At 68.2% G+C, this 17,331-nt stretch overlaps 2 protein-coding genes across 2 annotated transcripts; one reads left to right on the forward strand and one right to left on the reverse strand.

Moving 5' to 3' along the window:
• The first annotated feature begins 525 nt into the window (after positions 1–525).
• On the forward strand, positions 526–9,980 carry FAM171A2 (family with sequence similarity 171 member A2). The gene is made up of 9 exons (XM_082070998.1): positions 526–683; positions 3,783–4,010; positions 5,138–5,230; positions 5,306–5,461; positions 5,546–5,722; positions 6,315–6,431; positions 6,563–6,689; positions 7,614–8,867; positions 9,704–9,980. The coding sequence occupies exons 1-9, from the start codon at positions 584–586 to the stop codon at positions 9,756–9,758; spliced, it is 2,307 nt and encodes a 768-aa protein (XP_081927124.1). The 5' UTR covers positions 526–583; the 3' UTR covers positions 9,759–9,980.
• A 68-nt stretch (positions 9,981–10,048) lies between these two features.
• GRN (granulin precursor) lies at positions 10,049–17,226 on the reverse strand. The gene is given in 14 exon segments (XM_082071120.1): positions 10,049–10,204; positions 10,283–10,465; positions 10,468–10,576; positions 11,116–11,343; positions 11,935–12,162; positions 12,617–12,714; positions 12,804–12,906; positions 14,332–14,438; positions 14,550–14,691; positions 15,213–15,316; positions 15,407–15,491; positions 15,592–15,654; positions 15,730–15,833; positions 17,147–17,226. Coding segments are annotated over 13 exon segments (1,686 nt in total). The 5' UTR covers positions 15,820–15,833; positions 17,147–17,226; the 3' UTR covers positions 10,049–10,058.
• Between the last annotated feature and the right edge of the window lie 105 nt (positions 17,227–17,331).

The following is a 17,331-nucleotide window of genomic DNA, read 5'->3' on the forward strand; positions in this document are numbered from 1 at the left end:
GGCTCGGGGCGGTCCTGGAGGTGGGTGCAAGAGATCAATGCCGGTCCAGGACTGAGTCCCGGGATGCTGGTGCCCGTACCGAATCCCAGTCCCGGGGCTCGGGGCCGTCCCAGGGATGGGTACAAGGAGTCGATGGTGGTACTGAGGTCAGTGCCAGGATGCCGGTGCCGGTACCGGGCTGTGTCTGCCGGTATCGGGCTGGGGGTGCCGGTACCGGGCTGGGGGTGCCGGTACCGGGGTCGGTACCGAATCCCAATCCCGGCGCTCGGAGGTGGGTACGCGGGGTCGATGCCGTTACTGGGGTCAGTGCCAGGATGCCGGTGCCCGTCCCGGGCTGTACGTGCCGGTCCCGGGGTCAGTCCGGGGGTGCCGGTACCGACTCCCGGTCCCGGCGCTGTCCCGGGGGTGGGTCTGGGGGTCCGGGGCGGTCCCGGCGGTGGGGGGGCCGGGCCGGGGCGGGGCGGGCGGCGGTGCCCGGCGGCTCCGGCAGGTGGAGCCCGGTCCCCGCGGCGGCGGCGGCGGCGGGCGGAGCGGGCCGGGCCGGGCGGGCCGGGCATGGCGGGGTAACGGCGGCGGAGCGACCATGCGGCCCCGCCGCCTCCTGCCGCCGCTGCCGGTGCTGCTGGCGCTGGTGGCCGCGGGCGGGCGGCGGGCGCGGGGCGCGGCGGAACCGGGAGCGCACGGTGAGAGCGGCCTTTGTGTGCGGGGGCGGCGGGGGGGAGGTGGCCGCCCCCGCCCCGACCCGCCCCGACCCTCTCCATCCCCCCCATCCCGCCGGGGACGGGCCCCTCCGGCTGTCCATCCGTCCCCGGCTGTCCATCCGTCCCCGGCTGTCTGTCCGGCTCCCCCCCGCCCCTCCCGCGTCTGTCCGTCCACCTCCCCCCGCCCCGGGCGGTTCTGGCTATCGGCGGCAATAGGGTGCTGGGCGGGGGTCCTGGGGGTGCAGGAGGGTGTGTGTGGGGGATCCTCGGTAGTGCCAGGGGGTGCAATTGGGTGGGTGGAGGCCCTGGGCAAGAGCTTGGGGGTGCAGGGTGGTGGGTGGGGGTCCCAGGCCATGGAGTGCAAGGTGATGGGTGGGGGTCCTACACAGAGCCTGGGGGTGCAGGATGGTGGGTGGGGGTCCTGGGCAGTGCCAGGGGGTGCAACATGATGGGTGGGGGTCCCAGGCAATGGGGTGCAGAGTGATGGGTGGGGGTCCTAGGAAGAGCTTGGGGGTGCAGGAGGTTATGGAGGGGTCCTTGGTGTGGAGCCAGGGGATGAAGCTGGGTGGGTGGGGGTCATGGACAGAGCTTGGGGGTGCAACATGATGGGTGGGGGTCCCAGGCCATGGAGTACAGGGTGATGGGTGGGGGTCCTGTGCTATGCCAGGGGATGCAACATGATGAGTGGGGGTCCTAGGCCATGGGGTGTAGGGTGATGGGTGGGGGTCCTAGACAGAGCTTGGGAGGGCGGTTGGGGGTCCCAGGCTATGGGGATGCATGATGGTGGGTGGGGTGTCCTGAGCAGAGCTGGGGGGGCAGGATGGTGGGGGCTCCTGGGCAGTGCCAGGGGATGCAATGCGGTGGGTGGGGGTCCCAGGCTGGGTGTACAGGAGGGTGGAGGTCCTGGGCAGCACCCAGGGGTGCAGGATTGGGGGGTGGGGCATCCTGGGTGAGGTGGGGGGGGTCACACCATTGCAGCACCTCTGCAGGCAGGGTGGGCCTTGGGGTGCACTGTCCCACTTTGGCGTCCCCACCATGGCTCCCTGTGACACCCCACCCACACCCAAACCCTCCTGGCAGTGCCGGGGGGTCAGGCGGGGGGGGGCACAGCCGTGGCCCCATTCTGCCTGCACTGGCTCAACTCTCCAGCTGCTGTCACCCGTCCCCATGGGTGACAGTGGTGACGGGGCACAGGGCCGGATGCCTGGGTCCCAACACCCCCCCCAGGGCCTGGCACCCCCTGCTGCCCCATCATGGAGCTGTGGAGTCATACTGGGAGGCACTGGGAAGCCAGGGGGGTGCCAGCGTGCCCTGCAGTGGCTGTGCCACCAGCTGGGGACCCCTTGGCCATAGTGGGGGCGCTTGTGTCCGTGGGCCAGAGTGTGGGGAGGCTGTGCCCCCCGCCCTGGGGTGTGGCATCTTACCCCCCACCCGGAGGACACTGGGGGTGGCCATTGGTGCCAGCTGTCCCCTGCAGCTGTGGGTGGCCGGCATGTGGCCGTGGGGACATTCCTGCCCCCCGGGTGCCGGCTGTCCCCACTATGTGGGGTCACGCCCCCTAGTTCCCCTTCCCCATGCCTGACCCCCCCAGCGCGTCACCAAAACAGCTGCTGCAAATTCCTCCCCTCGCCCATCGCCACATCTGGGCTGGGCTGGGGGGGCAGGGGTTGGGTTGCCCCGTGGGGTGGGGACATTTGGGGGCACAGGACGCTGCCGGGGGGGACACGGGGTCCCGAAAGCGCCCGGGGTTGTGGGATGAAGGAGGTCGTTGCCAGGGTGACGGCGCCTGAGCCGGGCCGGCTGCCAAGGGCTGCGGGCTCATGCGCAGGATGGCGCCAGCACGGGGGGGCCGGGGACATGGGAGGGGTGGGGTGACCCCCCCAGCTGTGCCCACCCCTGCCCTGCATCGGGGACCGGGCTGGGGGACCCGTCCCTGAGCTGCTGGCGGGGCCCACTGGGGTGGAGACCCCTGAACTCATGACATGTGTGAGTTGCACCCTGGGGGGATGGCCCTGGCTGTCCCCTTGGTGGGGGGGGACACACACAACTGGGTGCACCCACCTGCATGGGCACATCACCCTGGAGCAATAACCCCCCACCTGCTTCAGGGGGGCACAGGAGGGGCATAGGGATGATGCCCCCACCCCCAGGATGGTGCCCACTGTCCTGCTGGGGTGGGACCTGTCACCTTACTGGGGTGGTGCCCATGACCCTCTGGATGGGTCCCACCATTCTGCTGAGCTGGGTCTTACCACCCTGCTGGGACACTGGCGATGACCCACCAGGATGGGTCCCACCGCCCTCCTGAGTTGGGTCCCACATCCTGCTGGGTTGGTACCTGTGATCCTCCAGGATGGTGCCCATGACCCACTGGGATGGGTCCCACCACCTACTGGGATGGTGTCCATGACCCACCAGGATGGGTCCCACCATTCTACTTATATGGGTCCCACCACCCTGCTGGGCTGGTGCCCCTGACCCACCGGGGTGGTGTCCATGACCCTCTAGGATGGGTCCTATCACCTGTTGGGATGATGCCCATGATCCTCCAGGGTGGTGGCAATAACCCACCAGGATGGTGGCAGTGACCCACTAGGACGGGTCCCACCATTCTGCTGAGTTGTGTCCCATGTCCTGCTGGGATGGTGCCCATGATCTTCCAGGGTGGTGCTCATGACACAATGGGATGGGTCCCACCACCTACTGGGGTGGTGCCCATGACCAACTGGGATGTATCCTGCCACCTACGGGGATGTTGCCCCTGACCCACCAGGATGGTGCCCATAACCCACCAGGATGGGTCCCACCATCCTATGTATATGAGTCCAACCACCCTGCTGGGTTGGTGGTCCTGATCCACCACCATGGCCCTCTGAGATGAGTCCCACCAGCTGTTGGGATAGTGTCCATGATCTTCCAGGATGGTGGCCATGACCCTCTGAGATGGGTCCCACCACCCTGCTGAGAATGGGTCCCACCACCTGCAATGGTGCCCTCACACCATCCCCAGGACACTCTGGGGTTCCCATCATCATGTGGTGTGACCTGTGTCCTCACCCACGTGTCCCCATGTCCCCGCAGAGGTGCTGCTGAAGGTGCAGGTGCTGGAGAGCGGGACGCTGACCCCGCTGGCCCAGGCCACCCTGGAGGTCTTTGGCCAGCGCACCTCACTGGCGGCCACCACCACCGACCACGAGGGCACCGGCGTCCTGCCCGTCCCCTACCGCCTGGGCACCTGGGTCCTTGTCACCGCCGCCCGCCGCGGCTACGTCACCGCCTCCGTCCCCTGGCGCGTCAACAAGCTGCCGCGTGAGTGATGGGGACCCCAGCCCTTGTGAGGGACCCCAAACCCTTACTGGGACACCCTGAGCCCTTATGGGGGGACACAATCCCTTACTGGGGGATCTGAGCCCTTATGCGGGTGCCAGTCCCTTACTGGGGTACCCTGAGCCCTTACAGGGGACACAATCCCTTACGGGGGGCCTCCAAGGCTTGATGGGGGGGACCTCAACCTCTTACTGGGGGACCCCAAGCCCTTACTGGTGAGCCCCGCACCCTGGGCTGGGTGCCAGCCCTTGTCCCCGAGGCCATGGCGGGGCGCGGGGGGAGCGCGAGGTGGCGTCGATGGGGTCACCTTGCTGGGGGTGGGACACGTGGGAGGGTTCAGCTGGGGGGGGTGTGCAAGGATGGGGGTGCAGGGATGTGGGGTACAGGGATGGGGGATGTAGGGATGTGGGGTACAGGGATAGGGGTGCAGGGATGGGGGTGTAGGGGTGGGGGTGCACAGGGATGTGGGTGCAGGAGTGGGGGGTGCAGGGATGGGGGTGCAGGGATGTGGGATGCAGGGATGGGGGATGTAGGGATGTGGGGTACAGGGATGGGGGATGTAGGGATGTGGGGTACAGGGATAGGGGTGCAGGGATGGGGGTGTAGGGATGTGGGGTACAGGGATGGGGGATGTAGGGATGTGGGGTACAGGGATGGGGTGCAGGGATGGGGGTGTAGGGATGGGGGTGCACACAGATGGGGGTGCAGGGATTGGGAGTACAGGGATGGGTTGTACAGGGATGGGGGTGCAGGGATGAGAGGTGCAAGAACGGAGGTGTAGGGATTGGGGGGTGCCCGTGCTGGCAGGGGGCTGGAGATGTTTGTGGGGAGCAGGAGGGGTGCAAAGATCGGGGTGACCACAAGGATGGGGGTGCAGGGGCGTGCCAGGACTGGATGCGGTGGCACGCAGGGACTGGGGGACAAGGACAGGGGACATGCACGGGCTGTGCAAAGATGGGGGTGTGCAGGGGGTCCCCCCACCTCCCTGTCCCCACCAGTAGACTTTGCTGTGCGCATCCCCCGCCTTCCCACCAGCACCCCCCTCCTCCCCAACGCCTCCCACAACTCAGGCCACTGGGGGGGGTATTTTTGGGGGTCCCCCTTTGCAGTCTACGCCTCCATCAGCCTCTACCTGCTCCCCGAGCGCCCTGCCACCCTCATCCTCTACGAGGACCAGGTCCAGATCCTCCTGGGCTCCCCAGGTGAGTGACGGCGTGAGGCGGGGGGGTGACACCAGCACCCTTGGGTGCTGCCACCCACCGTGTCCCCATGCGCAGGTGGCCGTGGGCAGCCGTGGGCGCAGTTCCCGCGCCGCGCAGCCCGCCTGCCCCGCAGCTCCACGTACAGCCAGCTCGCCGCGTCCCTCACCGCCGCCACCGGCCCCGGCCTGGCCCGCGCCTTCCCCGCCTTCCTGGGCGCCGAGGACAGCGGCGGTACGGGGGACACGGGGGGGACGCAATGGGGGACACCCCAGGAGGTCACCCCCATGCGTATGTCACCGTCACTTGTCCCCGCAGCCAATGCCAGCTGGCTGGAGCTGGCGCCGGTGGCGGCTGTCAGCGTCCACCTCTTCACCGGCAACGGGACCGAGGTGCCGCTGGCCGGCCCCGTCCATCTGTCTGTCCCTCTGTCCCCTGACGCCGGGGCTGTGGGGGTCACCAGCGTGCCGGCCTGGAGGTTTGACCCCAAAAGTGGTGAGTGCTGGTTGGGGGGGGTGATGGAGACGTGGGCACGGCTGGTGCCAGGGTGGCAGTGGTGGGGGTGATGAGTTTGGGGGATGGCGGTGGAGGGGTCATGAGTTTGGGGGATGGCAATGGGGGGTGATGAATTTGGGGGGTGGCGGTGGTGGGGATGAAGAGTCTGGGAAGGTGATGAGTTTGGGGGATGGCAGTGGGGGGGTCATGAGTTTGGGGGGTGGTGGTGGTGGCAGTGATGAGTTTGGGGGGTGATGAGTCTGGGGGATGGCATTGGGGGGGTGATGAGTTTGGGGGGGGTGATGAGTCTGGGGAATGGCATTGGGGGGGGTGATGAGTTTGGGGGGGTGATGAGTCTGGGGGATGGCATTGAGGGGAGTGATGAATTTGGGGGGTGGCAGTGGGGAGGTGATGAGTTTGGGGGGATGATGAATTTGAGGGATGGCAATGGGGGGATGATGAGTTTGGGGGATGGCAGTGGGGGTGATGGGTTTGGGGGACGGCAGTGGGGGGGGTAATCAGTTTCGGGGTCTCAGCCCCCTGTGGGGGACAGACGGACGGACGTTTTGGGGACACACGTGTCTCCCTGCAGGGCTGTGGGTGCGGAACGGGACGGGGCTGATCCGTAAGGAGGGCCAGCAGCTCTACTGGACATTCGTCTCCTCCCAGTTGGGATACTGGGCAGCGGCCCTGCCCTCGCCCAGCACAGGTAGGGTGACACCCATGGGTGTCCCTGGGGATGGGCTGTCCTGGGGGTGGGTTTGGGGGGGTGAAGGGCACCCAGCCCCTGGGTGCTCTCACGGGGGTTCCCGTGTCACCTCTGATCCTGCTGTCCCCCAGGGCTGGTGGCCATGGCTGCGGGCGTGACGGACATCACCACCTACCACACCATCTTCCTCCTCACCATCCTGGGCGCGCTCGCCCTGCTCGTCCTCATCCTCCTCTGCCTCCTCATCTACTACTGCAGGTCAGTGACCCCCCCCCACCCTGGGGTCCTGACCACAGCTGGGGGGGGACAGGGGACGTACAGGGGACATACACATTCACCTGGCACCCTGGGCATCCTATAGCTGGGTATGGGGGGACACTGCCTGCCTGGATCCCTTGGGTGCCCTATAGCTTTGGGGGGGGGGGGGGGCAGCATTCCCTGGCACCCCTGGGTGCCCTATACCTGATTATGGAGGGAGTCACCCCCCGGCACCCTCAAATACCCTATAGCTGCCTATGGGGTGGATACTGGCTGCCTGGAACTCCCCCACACCTATAGCTGCCTATAGGGAGACCCCCCACCCCCTGGCACCCACAGGTGCCCTAGAGCTGGCTATGGGGGGGGGAACCACCCTCCTTGCACCCCTGGGCATCCTCTAGCTGGCTTTCTTTTTTGGGGGGTGCACCAATCCCCAGCATCCCTTGGTGCCCTATAGTTCCTTTAGAGTGGGGGGGCCACCACTCCCCAGCACCCCTGGGTACCCTATAGCTGCTTTAGGGGGGACCACCAACCCCTGCCTCCCCACCCTGGGTGCCCTATAGCTGCTTCAGGGTGAAGGGAGCACCATTTCCCAGCACCCCCAGAAGCCCTGCAGCTGGTTGTGAGGGGGGGGTTCACACCTCCTTCTGGCACTGTGGGTCCCCTATAGCTGCTTTGGAGTGGGGGGGCACCACACCCCAGCACCCCTGGGTGCCCTATAGCTGGTTTTGAGGGGGGGGTCTCACCTCCTTCTGTCACCCTTGATGCCCTATAGCTGCTTTAGGGGGGACCACCCTCCCCTACCCCCCCACCCCGGGAGCTGCAGCCCCCTCCTCTAGCACCCTCCAGCAGGCGAGCGATGGGGTGGGGGGACCCCAGGACCCCTCAGTCTCCCCCTGGGGTGACCCCCCCATCTCCCCGCAGGCGGCGGTGCCTGAAGCCGCGGGCCCAGCACCGCAAACTGCCGCTGCCGGGGGGGCCGCTGGACCCCACCCGCCGCGACCAGGCCACCTCGGTGTCCCAGCTGGACCTGCTGTGCGGTGGCAGCCACCTGGAGACGGCGTCCTCGGGGGGGGACACCGACCTGCCCACCCCCAGTTTACCCCCGTCCGCCCGCGACCTCCCCACCGCCCGCCCGGATTTCTTCCAACACCCCCCGGCCCCCCCCCAGCTCCGCGCCGGCCCCCGCCCCCCCGCCGCCACCCTGGCCCCCCGCCGCCGCCAGCCGCCCCCCACCGAGGACTATGGCCCCCCCCGCGAAGCCTTCGGCCTCAGGGCCGCCCGCTCGGTGGACGGGCTGCAACCCCCCGACGAGCCCCCCCGGGGGACCCCTGCTTTCCCCTCCCCCCGCCCCCCGTCCCCCCCGGTTTTCTCCCGTTTTCCAACCGAACACCCGCTCCCCGAGCCCCCCCCCCGCCCACCCTCGCTGGCCCCCCCGGGTCCCCTCCTCCTGTGCGGGGGGGGGGACGATGTGTACCGGGGGGTGATGCCCACCCTCCTCATCCCTGCCCGTTACATGCGCTTGGCCCCCGGCGAACCGGAGGCTCCCCCCGAAAACGACGCGGGGGGACCCGCTCCTACGGGAGCCACAACGGCCCCCCCGGCCCAATCCGCCGCTGGGCAAGGGTTTGAGGAAGGGGAAAACTGGGGGGGGGGCCGTGCCGCCCCCCCGGTGAGCGGCTCGGTGGCCATCCCGGTGCTGCTGGACGGGTCGGCGGTGGCTCAGCTCAACGGGGAGCTGCAGGCGCTGGCGGGGCAGCAGCTCCTAGAATTGGGGGGGCCCCCCCCGCCCCGGGCTTGGTTCGTCTCCCTGGACGGTCGCTCCTCGCAGGTCCGACATTCCTACATCGATCTGCAAGGCGGGGGGGAGAGGGGACCCCCCCAACACCGCCTCCCCCGGGGTGCTGCGGGACAGGGGGAGGACGGAGGAGGGAGCCGCCCCCCCGCCCCCATTCCTGTCGCCTCCCCCGAGGACAACTCGCTGGCCCCTTTGCTGGAAGGGGGGAGGCGCGGGGGGGGCAGCGGGAGGAGCAGCGCCAGCGAACCCCCCCACGACTCCCTGACCAGCCCCGAGGAGGAGGCGCTGGCCGAGGGGGGCGAGGGGGGGGACGAGGGGGGCGACAGGAAAAGCCCCTGGCAGAAGCGGGAGGAGCGGCCGCTCATGGTTTTTAATGTCAAGTGAGTGCGGGGGGGGACACTCGTGGCAATGAGGGGGGGTCCTGGCATGGTCACCACCATTGTCCCGTCCCGCCGCTGCCCTTGTCCCTTGTCACAGCCCCTCCCCTATGATCTGCCTCTGGTCCTGGGGGGGGACATGTCCCAGGGGTTGGGGGGAGCTGTGGGACCACTGGATGGGGGTCCTGCTATTGTGGGACTCCGGGGGGGTGGCGGGATGAGGGAGTACACTGGTAATGTCATCCTGTCCTGTCACTGTCCCATCTCACTGCTGTCACCCTGTCCCTTGTCCCCATCCCCTCCCCTGTGTCCTGCCTCTCTGGTCCTGGCGGGGGGGGGAACATGCCCAGGGGGTGGGGGGAGCTGTGGGACCCTGAGGTGGGGGTTCTGCCATTGACCCAGCCCACTATTGTCCCATCCAGCTACTGTCACCTTGTCCCTTGTCCCCAGCCCCTCCCCACTGTGCCCTGCATCTGGCCCTGGGGGGGGACACGTCCCAGGGGTGGGGGGAGCTGTGGGAGCGCGGGGGGGTGGTGGGATGGGGAGGGTACACTGGTCATGTCATCCTGTCCTGCCACTGTCCCATCCCACTGCTGTCACCCTGTCCCTTGTCCTCAGCCTCTCCCCACCACCCTGCCAGGGAGGGGACAGAGGGACAAGCCCATCCCCAGGTCACCTGTGTCCATATGTGCTTGGGACCCCCCCTCAGGGAATGTGTCACCCCCCCCCCCCCCCCGCCCCAGTTCCTGTGCTGCCACCTGGAGTCCTGATGTCCTGTCCTCGTGTCCCCTTGCTGTGACATTGCCATTCACCTCCCGTCCCCACTTGTGTCCCCGCAGGACAGGGGGGGCCGGCAGTGCCCCCCGGGCCAGTGGTGCCTCCAAGCTGCCATAGGAGCCGATGGGGGGGTCCCTGTCCCCCCCCCCCAACCTCGTGTCCCCCTCCCTTGGATTTTAATTGTGTTTCTAAACATTTTCTACATGGTGAGGAAGAAGAGGGGCCAGCGGGGCCAGGTTGACAGTGGGGGGGACATGGGGACCCCCCCGCCCCGGGCACTGCAGGGAGCTGCTGCCTGTTCGTTAGATGGCATTAATATATTAAAAAAACAAAAAGATATCCCCCCCGGCCCCGCTTTGTGCCTCAGTTTCCCCACCCAACAAGGAGCCAGGGGCCACGGCTTGTCCTGGAAACCTTTTATTGGGGTGGGGTCTCCAGGGCCATCAGAGCAGCACCCTGCGGGGTGGGGGCTGGTCCCAGCGCTGGGGGCTGCACCCCCAGCCCCCCCCAGTGCAGCGGGACCCCCCTGGGCAGCAGTGCCGGCCGTCCGAGCAGCAGGAGCCCTGCGGAGAGACACGGGGTAAGGGGGGGACCAGGAGGGGATGTCACCCACGCCCCCCCACTATGTCCCCCCCACTAACCTGGGCAAAGGGGCAGCACCCCCAGGAGCCCCCCCGGCCCCGGCAGCACCGCTGGCCACCCCGGCAGGAGTGGGTGGCATCGCAGGGCACGGCGGCACCCACAGCGGTGCCGGGGGCGCGCAGACGGGCGGGGGGGGGCGTGGGTGCGTGGCGGGGGGGCGCGGGGGCCCGGGGTGTGGATGCGGGTGCTGGCAGCAGCAGGGTGGGGGTCAGCAGCTTGTCGCAGCTCTGGGTGGCCTCGTTGCAGGTGTAGCCGCGGGGGCAGCAGTGCTGGTGGTCCCTGCAGCAGATGGCCTGGGGGAGGGGGGAACACAGGGGGAGCCTGGGGTCAGAGAGGGACCCAGGCGTCCGGGGGGACCCAGGCGTTCGGGTGCCATCCTGGCGCCTCCAGCCACATCAACCCCCCACTTCTCCCCAGCCCTAAGTGACTGTGCCAGACCCCATCCCCAAGGACCCCCGCGGGTGGCTGAGGGGCAGTGATAGAGGTGGGGAGGGCAGTGATGGATGTGTCCCATGTCCCCCCATCCCAGCCCCAAGGGACCATGACAAACCCTGTCCCCAAGGTGCCCCAAGAGCCCCCATGGGGTCGGGGGGGGGACTGATGGAGGTGGGGGGTGCAGGGATGCAGGTGTCCCATGTCGTCCCCTTCCTCTGCCCCAAAGGACCATGACAAACCCTGTCCCCAGGGTACCTGCAGAACCCCCACGGAGTGGGGTGGGGGGCAGTGATGCAGGTGTCCCATGTCCCTGTCCCCCCCAGCCCTGCTCTGCCTCAACCCCCCCATCCCATCTCAACCCCTTGTGCCCTGGCACAGCCCCCCAGGCCCCCCCAACCTGCTCCAGCGGGCAGCACCCCCAGGTCCCCAAGCTCAGCGGGCAGCAGGTGCTGCCCTGGGGACAGCTGGTCTCCTCGTCACACTTCACGTCCCCCCCCCGGGCCTGCGCCGGGGTCTTGTACACCCACGGCCGGGGGGGCTTCCCGTCCTGCTTGCAGCTGCCTGTCTCCGTGTCACACGTGTAGCCCTGGGGACAGCAGTGCACGTGGTCGGGGCAGCAGACGGCCTGGGGGGGGAAAAGGGAGGGATGAGCCCAGGCTGACCCCCCCCAGGGGACAAACCGTGTCCCCACCTGCCCAGCTCCAGCCCCCCCCCACCTCATCCCCTGTTCCCCCCATCCCAGCCTGGCTCCATCCTGTGTGGGTGGGGGGGACATGGGGACTCCCAGCACCTTTGTCACCCCCCAGGGGGACACAGTGCTGTCCCCAAGCACCCAGTGGCCTCATCCCCCTTCAGTGCCTCCCCGCACCGAAGCCCCAAACTGGTCCCAGTTAGTAGAGTGGGTCTGACTGGGGGACCAGTAAACGAGCCCAGCGCCACCCCTATGGGACATCGGGAGCCCTTGGCCTGGCCTTGTCCCTCGCGGGGGACATTGGTCCTCATCCCACCCAGGGCACAGGGGACACCCGCCTCAGCCTGTGGGGACACAGGGGTGGCTCTGTCCCTGGGGACAGGAGGTCCCCATGTCTGGGGCTTCAGCTGCTTGGGGTCCTTGGGCCAAGTGCCCCCAGTGACACCTCAGCCCCCCAGTCACAGCCCAGCCCTGCACCCCTCTGGGGTGTCCTTGTCCCCATTTGGGGACCCCCGTGTCCCGCACCTGCTCCAGCGGGCAGCACCCCCAGGCGCCCGAGCTGAGGCGGCAGCAGGTGTTCCCGTCGGGACAGCTGGTCTCGTCATCACACTTCACGTCCCCCCCCCGGGCCTGCGCCGGGGTCTTGCGCACCCAGGGCAGGGGGGGCTTCCCGTCCTGCAGGCAGCTGCCTGTCTCCGTGTCACACGTGTAGCCCTGGGGACAGCAGTGCACGTGGTCGGGGCAGCAGACGGCCTGGGGGGGGAAAGGAGAGGATGAGCCCAGGCTGACCCCCCCCACCCAGCTACACACCTGGAGACCCCCCAGGGGACAAACTGTGCCCCCACCCACCGAGTTCCAGCTCCTTATCCCCTGTCCCCACCCTATCCCAGCCTGGCTCCATTCCCCCTTTATAGGGGGAGAATGGGGACCTCCCCTCACCACTCTTATCCCTCCCACCATGGGACACACAAAGGTCCCCGGTGGCCTTGTGCCCCTTCATCACCTCCCCAAACTGTCCCAGTTAGGAGACGGGGCCTGACTGAGGGGGCCAGTCACCCCCCTTCCCCGCAGGACATTTTAGTGGGGGTGGGAGCCCTTCCTGTCCCTCCTGGGGGACAGGGGACACCTGCCCTCCTCCCACCCAGGGGACAGGGGACACCTGCCTGTCCCGAGGGGCACGGGGACCCCCCCACCCTTGTCCCCCCACCTCCTCCAGCGGGCAGCACCCCCAGGCCCCCGAGCTGAGCCGGCAGCACGTGGTCCCGTCGGGACAGCTCGCCTCGTCGTCACACCGCACATCACGAGCTGGGGACACAAGGGGACAACTCAGAGCCGGCACGTCCCCCCATCCCGGGGCTGGGACAGGGGGTGGCCGCCCCCCGGGGGGTCCTCACCTCGGGCTGACAGCGGGGGCCGTGCGGAGATGCAGGTGGAGCGCTCCAGGTCGCAGGCAGTGCCTTGGGGACAGCAGTGCTGCCCGTCTGCGCAGCACACGGCCTGGGGACAAGGGACACCCGTGTCACTGCCCACGGAGCCCTGCCTGCCCGGGGGGGCAGCGGTCACAGGGGTGGGGGGGCTGGCAGTGTGGGGTGCCCAGTATGGGGTGCATGGCATGGGGAGCCTGGCACCGGGTGCTATTTGGGTTGGGGGTGTGTGGGGGGGTCGTACTGGGTGCCAACCACAGGGTGCTCAGTTTGAGGTGCCCAACATGGGGTGCTCGGTTTGGGCTGGGGGTGTGGGGTGCCTGGTATGGGGTGGGGGTCTGGTACTGGGTACCCAACATGGGGGCGTTCAACATGGGGTGCCCAGTATGGGGAGGCTGGGGGGGGGGTCTGGTACTGGGTGCCCAACATGGGGTGCCTGGTATTGGGGGGTGTCTGGTACTGGGTGCTCAATGTGGGGTGCTCTGTTTGGGCTGGGGGTGTGGGGTGCCTGGTATGGGGGGGGGGGCTCTGGTACTGGGTACCCAACATGGGGGTGCTCAACATGGGGTGCCCAGTATGGGGAGGCTGGGGGGGGGTCTGGTACTGGGTGCCCAACATGGGGTGCCCAACATGGGGTGCCTGGTATGCGAGGGTGTCTGGTACTGGGTGCTCAATGTGGGGTGCTCTGTTTGGGCTGTGGGGTGCCCAGCTCAGGGTACCCAACATGGGGTGCTCCTTTTGGGGTGCTCAACATGAGGTGCTCAGTTTGGGCTGTGGGTGTGGGGTGCCCGGTATGGGAGGTCTGGTACTGAGTGCTCAACGTGGGGTGTTCAGTTTGGGGTGCTCAGCATGGGATGCCACACAGGGTACCTGGCATGGGATGCGCAGCTTAGGGTACCCAACATGGGGTGCTCAGTTTGGGCTGGGAGTGTGCTGTGCCTGGTATGGGGTACCCAGGTCAGGGTGCCCAACATGGGGTGCTCAGTGCAGGGTGCCCCACATGGGGCGCCAGGACAGGGTGCCTGGTAGGGGGAGCATGGTGTGGGGTGCTCAGTATGGGCTGTGGGGTGTCCAGTATGAGGGGGGTTCTGGTGGGGGTGCCTGGCATGGGGTGCTCAGCTCACGGTACCCAACATGGGGTGCCAGGATAGGGTGCCCAGTACAGGCTGGCCGATTTGGGGTGCCCACTATGAGTTGCCTGGTTTGGGGTCACCAGTCCAGGGCGGCCAGTTTGAGGTGCCCACTATGAGGTTCCTGTTGTGGGATGCCCTGTAGAGGGTGGTTGGAGTACCCAGTAAGGGGGGGCTGTTTTGGGGTGCCCAGCACAATGTGGCTGCTTTGGGGTCACCAATACAGGGTGGCCAGTTTGAGGTGCCCACCATGAGGTGCCTGGTTTGGGGTGCCCAGTACAGAGTGGTTGGTTTGGGTGCCCAGTACAGGGTGGTGGGTTTGGGGTGCCCCAGACAGGGTGGTTGTTTTGGGGGGGGGCAGCACTCACGTTCTGCAGGGGACAGCAGCCGTACTGCCCCGGGGACAGCTGGCAGCAGGTCGCACCGTCGGGACACGCCGAGCGCCCATCGGGACACAGCACCTGGCGCAGTGTCACTGCGGGGGACACCCACACACACGGTGTCACCGAGCCACCTCCCCACTCCCGTGTCCTCTCCGTGGGGACAGCCAGGGACACCCCAGCACCTGGAGGGGGACAGCCCTTACCTGCTGGTGGGGGCTGGCGCTTCCAGGCGGGGAACGCGGTGCCCATGGGGGTGTCACCGGCGGGTGACAGGCAGCGCCCGTGGGCCAGGTCACAGATGGTGGCGTGGGGACAGCAGTGCACCTTGTCAGCGCAGCACAACGCCTGCGGGCGCCAAAGCCGCTTGTCACTTTGGGTGTCACGCCCACAATGTCCCCATGTCCCCCCGCTGTACCTGGGACATGGGGCAGCACCCCCACAATGTCCCCATGTCCCCCTCCTGTACCTGGGGCATGGGGCAGCACCCCCAGACACCACTGGTCCCCCTACAATGTCCCCATGTCCTCCTGCTGTACCTGGGGCATGGGGCAGCACCCCAAGGCACCACTGGCCCCCCACAATGTCCCCGTGTCCCCTGCAATACCTGGGGCACAGGGCAGCACCCCCAGGCACTGTTGCCCCCCCCACAATGTCCCCATGTCCCTTCACCATACCTGAGGCATGGGGCAGCACCCCCAGGCACTGCTGGCCCCCCCACAACGTCCCCTCACTATATATGGGGCAGCACCCCCAGACACCACTGGCCCCCCACAATGTCCCCATGTCCCCCTGCCGTACCTGGGGCATGGGGCAGTGCCCCAAGTGCCACTGGTCCCATACAATGTCCCCATGTCCCCCTGCCGTACCTGGGGCATGGGGCAGCACCCCCAGGCGCCGCTGGTTGTCACACAACAGGTGGCGTTGTCGGGACACTCGGACTGTCCATCGGGGCAGGGGACAGCACGGGGGGCTGCGGAAAGCAGGGATGAGGTGAGGGACCCCTGTGTCCCCCTCCTCAGGCCCCCCGTGTCCCCCCCACCCACATGTGACCCGCTCGTACCTGCGGATGTGACACACGATTCGCCATCAGCGCTGCAGCGGGATCCTTGGGGACAACAGTGGTGGCCGCCAGCGCAGGGGACATCCTGGGTGGGGGGGGGAGAAAGCGGGGGAGAGGTTGGGGGAAAAGCACCCCAAAAATGGCAAATAGAGGGTGGGGAAACTGAGGCACGGCGGTGGGCTCACCCCTGGCGCCGCGCAGCACGGTGCGCCGTCCCGGCACGCTGCAGCACTGCTGGCCGGCAGGACCTGCGGGGGACACACGGGGGGGTTAACCACGGGTGGGGACACCCCCCTGTCCCCCCCCGGCCCCTGGGCGCTCACCGGGGTGGCGGGGCAAGGCTGCCCATCAGGACATGGCAGCAACGCGCCGGCTCCGGCCAGCGCCAGCCACAGCGGCACGAGGCTCCTCATGGCACTGGGGGCTCCTGCACGCAGGGACCCCCCCGCTGCACCTCAGTTTTGGCGCTCGCCGAGGCGGGGGCAGGTCCCGGCACCACCCCCCAGCTCAGCTCTCGCTTCTCCTTTCGTCGGGGTGCTGGGAAAGTCCCCACCCCCTTGTCACCCAGGGCCCCCCCCCACCCCAAGGGTGCACCCACACGTGCCGGGGGTGCCGCTGCGGTGTGTGGCACCCCAACCGCCGCCCGCAGCATCCCGATACCATCTCCCTGCACCGCTCTTGGGGGGCAGCCACCCCGCCCCCCCCGAAGCCAGCACCCTTGGGTGCAAAGGGCTGCCCTGCACCCCACTCCTGAGTCACTCCCCCCGTATGCCCTTCCCCCCCCCCACCCGCTTCCACAATCACTTTCACTTCCCTTTCCCCGCGTGGTGTGTGTGACCCCCCCCCGCACCTTTGGGTGCTCCCGCCCCACGGGTGTCTGCACCCCACGGGGCGGTGGGGGTGCTGGTCCCCCTTCCCCCCCCCCCAGCTCCCACCCGTGGGGGAAACTGAGGCAGACCCCAGCCCCACAGCCCCCTCACACACCACCCGGGGGGGACACGGCCCCCAGGACCCAAACTGGGACCCTGGGCCGGGGGGCCCGATCCCTTGGTGTCACTGTACTGTCCCCCCAACACCCCGGGACCCCCGAGGGAGGGCTCGGACCCCCCCAGTGCCTCTACAGGGACACGCAGGGCCCAGCCCCCGTGTTCCCCATGACTCCCAGTACCTCCCAGTGCCTCCAGAACCCCCCCATGGCTCCCAGTGCTTCCCGGTGCCCACCAGTGTCTCCCGCTGCCCCCAGAGCGCCCTGTGACTCCCAGTGCCCCCAGTACCTCCCAGGAAACTCAAGTCCCCCACCCCCAGGGAAACCCAGTATTCCCAGTGCCCTCCCCGTGACTCCCAGTACCCTCTGGATTCTGTCCCAGTGCCCCCAGATAATCCCAGTATACCCAGTGCCCCCCGTGACTCCCATTGCCCTCCAGGGAATCCCAGTGCCCCCTAGGGAATCCCAGTATTCCCAGTACCCCCTGTGACTCCCAGTACCCTCGGGATCCCCTACCAGCGTCCCCCGTGACTCCCAGTATTCCCAGTGCTCCCCCCGTGACTCCCAGTATTCCCAGTGCTCCCCCCCGGGACCCCCAGTGCCCCCCAGTACTCGCAGGGAATAAATCCCAGTTCTCCCAGTGCCCCCAGCTCCAGCGTCCCCAGGGGTCCCCAGGGGCTCCCAGTACCCCCAGCACAGCGCCGGGTCCCGGTTCCCCCCGATCCCACCACGCCCGGTCCCACCCCGGCCCGTACCCGCTCCCGATCCCTGCCCGGTCCCGATCCCGGTCCCGAACCCGCCGCTAGGGTCGCGGAGCCGGCCAGCCGTAAGCCCCACCCCTTTCTCCCCATTGGCTCACTGCCCCGGCCTGCCCCGCTCCCATTGGAGGGAGGCGCTTGGAGGGGCGGTGCCCTCCGCCTCCTCACCCTGCCCGCTCATC

The sequence above is a fragment of the Streptopelia decaocto genome (genome assembly GCF_964273445.1).
Source record: "Streptopelia decaocto genome assembly, chromosome: 22".
NCBI classification, from domain to species: Eukaryota; Metazoa; Chordata; class Aves; order Columbiformes; family Columbidae; genus Streptopelia; species Streptopelia decaocto.